The following is a 1,945-nucleotide window of genomic DNA, read 5'->3' as shown; positions in this document are numbered from 1 at the left end:
ACTTGCTATTAAGCATCTCCTTGCATCTGAGCAAACCTTCAAGGAAAGGTCTCATTTTTGGAAGAAAGACTTCTCTTTAAAGAATAGCTAAGAGTGAAACATCCGTACGAGTTCTTACGAAGGCATTAAAATTCAGGAAGTTTCCCGAAGAAACGGCGAAGGTGCAAGGTGATCTTCCCTGCCTGCACCCCCAGCAGTGAGGCTCAGGACGTCTTTCCTTCATAACCAATAACGAGTGGAAGAGGAGGGCTGGAAGATCAAAGGTGAAATGTGTGTGGGCGTCGGGATCCAAAAGGATAAATCTAATGGAAATCTCCTCCAGCCAAACTGAGAAATCAGAGCGAGGCCTTTACTTCTGTCAACACCAACGTGGCGAAAATTGAAGGGACAAGGCTGCCATTTCCAATTGACCATCGCCATGGAAACAGCCTCCCGGTGTCAACAGTTGGTGGAGTGGGATGTAGGAAGCAAGGCGGGCTTTCGTTCCCATCAGCAGGGCGGTAGGACAAAGGACCCACTCGCACTACAGTCAGCGCCTGTAGGATTTTTAAAGCATTTTGTGTCGGTCGGGAGCGGCCGAGGGCAGGACTCTGATGTAAGGGTTTGCAGCAGGCCATCTGAGATATATCAAGAGGGAGAGGTCTAGATTATTCCAAATATTCCAGCTCTGTCAGTCTGTCCAACTTCTCTGTTTCACGTGGGAGAGGTCATCGTTGTTACTGAAAAAAAAACAAAAGACGGGTCCTTCCCTGTCAAAATGGGGCAAAGGAGCAGCACATAGGGTATAGGGAATGGCCTCCTTATGTAGCGTGCATATACATACATGTGTAAGCTGTGTTGCATGTATGGGATACAGAAGAGCAAGAGCTTTGGAATAGAAACAGGAAGCGTAAAATGGATGAAGTGGCGAAGAGGAACGTCTAAGAGCATTCAGAAAGGGTGAAATGATCAGATTTAAATGCAGGCATGCATTTTAGGGCCAAGTTTTGCTTAGGGTGGAGGAAACCACAGAGAGGGAAATGGTTGGGGTTTTAGCCATTGAGGGTGTTCAGTCTAGAGTGAAGGTGAGACAGCAAGGTGGGCTTGAGGTGATGTGGAGGAGGAAGATACGTGAGATAGCTGCAAGACTGGAGGACTGCAGACCTTCTGCTTGTGGAGACTGAGTACCACCAGCAGCGGAAGAAGGCAGAAAGAGTCAGGGTGTTGTAAGAAACCTGGACAATCATACTTTTCTCTGTGTGAGTTTGCTTTGGCTTCTGAGTTGCCTTTTTGCTGGTAATCTTGGTCGTTTTTCATTCCTTTGCTCATGATGGTCAGACAAAATCCTGACAGCACTAATGCATGGGGAGCCACTGGGCCAATATTGGAAGGTCATTTTTATTGTCTCTTCTTCAAATGGAAAGAAGGAGAAGAAAGATGTGACCTCATGCTCACAAAACAAGGTTGGAGGCTTTTCTGCTAGGAGCAGCGTTAGCACTCTGAATTGTGGACCTTCCTCCAGCCTCACTTCTCTTCTTCAAGCACCCAATGAAATACCCGTAGTCCTCCCCGGCTCCGCTACCTCAATACTACAGGTGCTGTAGAGAGGGTGCGTGGCAAGGAATATGTTGCTGCTGTAACGCAGCAGCTTTTAGACCCATTTGTGGTACCACTGGAAAGGAAAGTGTTGCAGCAGCTCACAGCTTTCATTTTAAATTATAAGGAAATGCAGGAGGAGTCTGAACAGAAATCCAGATTAAAATACTTCCCAGAATTTCTGTTAAGCTTCAGTCTTTTTTTCCTTTTTTTTTTGTGTTCCTACATTACGACTATATTTAATCAAATGTAGTTCTACAGTGGTTTCACTTTTTGAACCACTAAGAAACAGGAAGAATGTGTGTGTGTGTGCTTTTTATTAACCTTCCTTTCATAATGCTCTTTCTTCCCTATAGAAATCTCCTTTCCT

The 1,945-nt window shown here is 45.5% G+C and overlaps 1 protein-coding gene across 1 annotated transcript in view; it reads left to right on the top strand.

The window, feature by feature from the left end:
* Positions 1-418: 418 nt before the first annotated feature.
* LOC104163171 (calmodulin-binding transcription activator 1-like) overlaps positions 419-1,945 on the top strand; it is a 7,949-nt gene continuing 6,422 nt past the window's right edge. The window contains exon 1 of the mRNA XM_009702078.1: positions 419-500. Within this exon, the coding sequence (XP_009700380.1) occupies positions 419-500 (82 nt within the window). The remainder of the gene's footprint in view (positions 501-1,945) is intronic.

The sequence above is a fragment of the Cariama cristata genome, unplaced genomic scaffold, assembly GCF_000690535.1.
Source record: "Cariama cristata isolate BGI_N322 unplaced genomic scaffold, ASM69053v1 scaffold15846, whole genome shotgun sequence".
NCBI lineage: Eukaryota > Metazoa > Chordata > Aves > Cariamiformes > Cariamidae > Cariama > Cariama cristata.
Note: the sequence above shows the minus strand (reverse complement) of the source record. Positions and strands in the feature narration are given on the sequence as shown.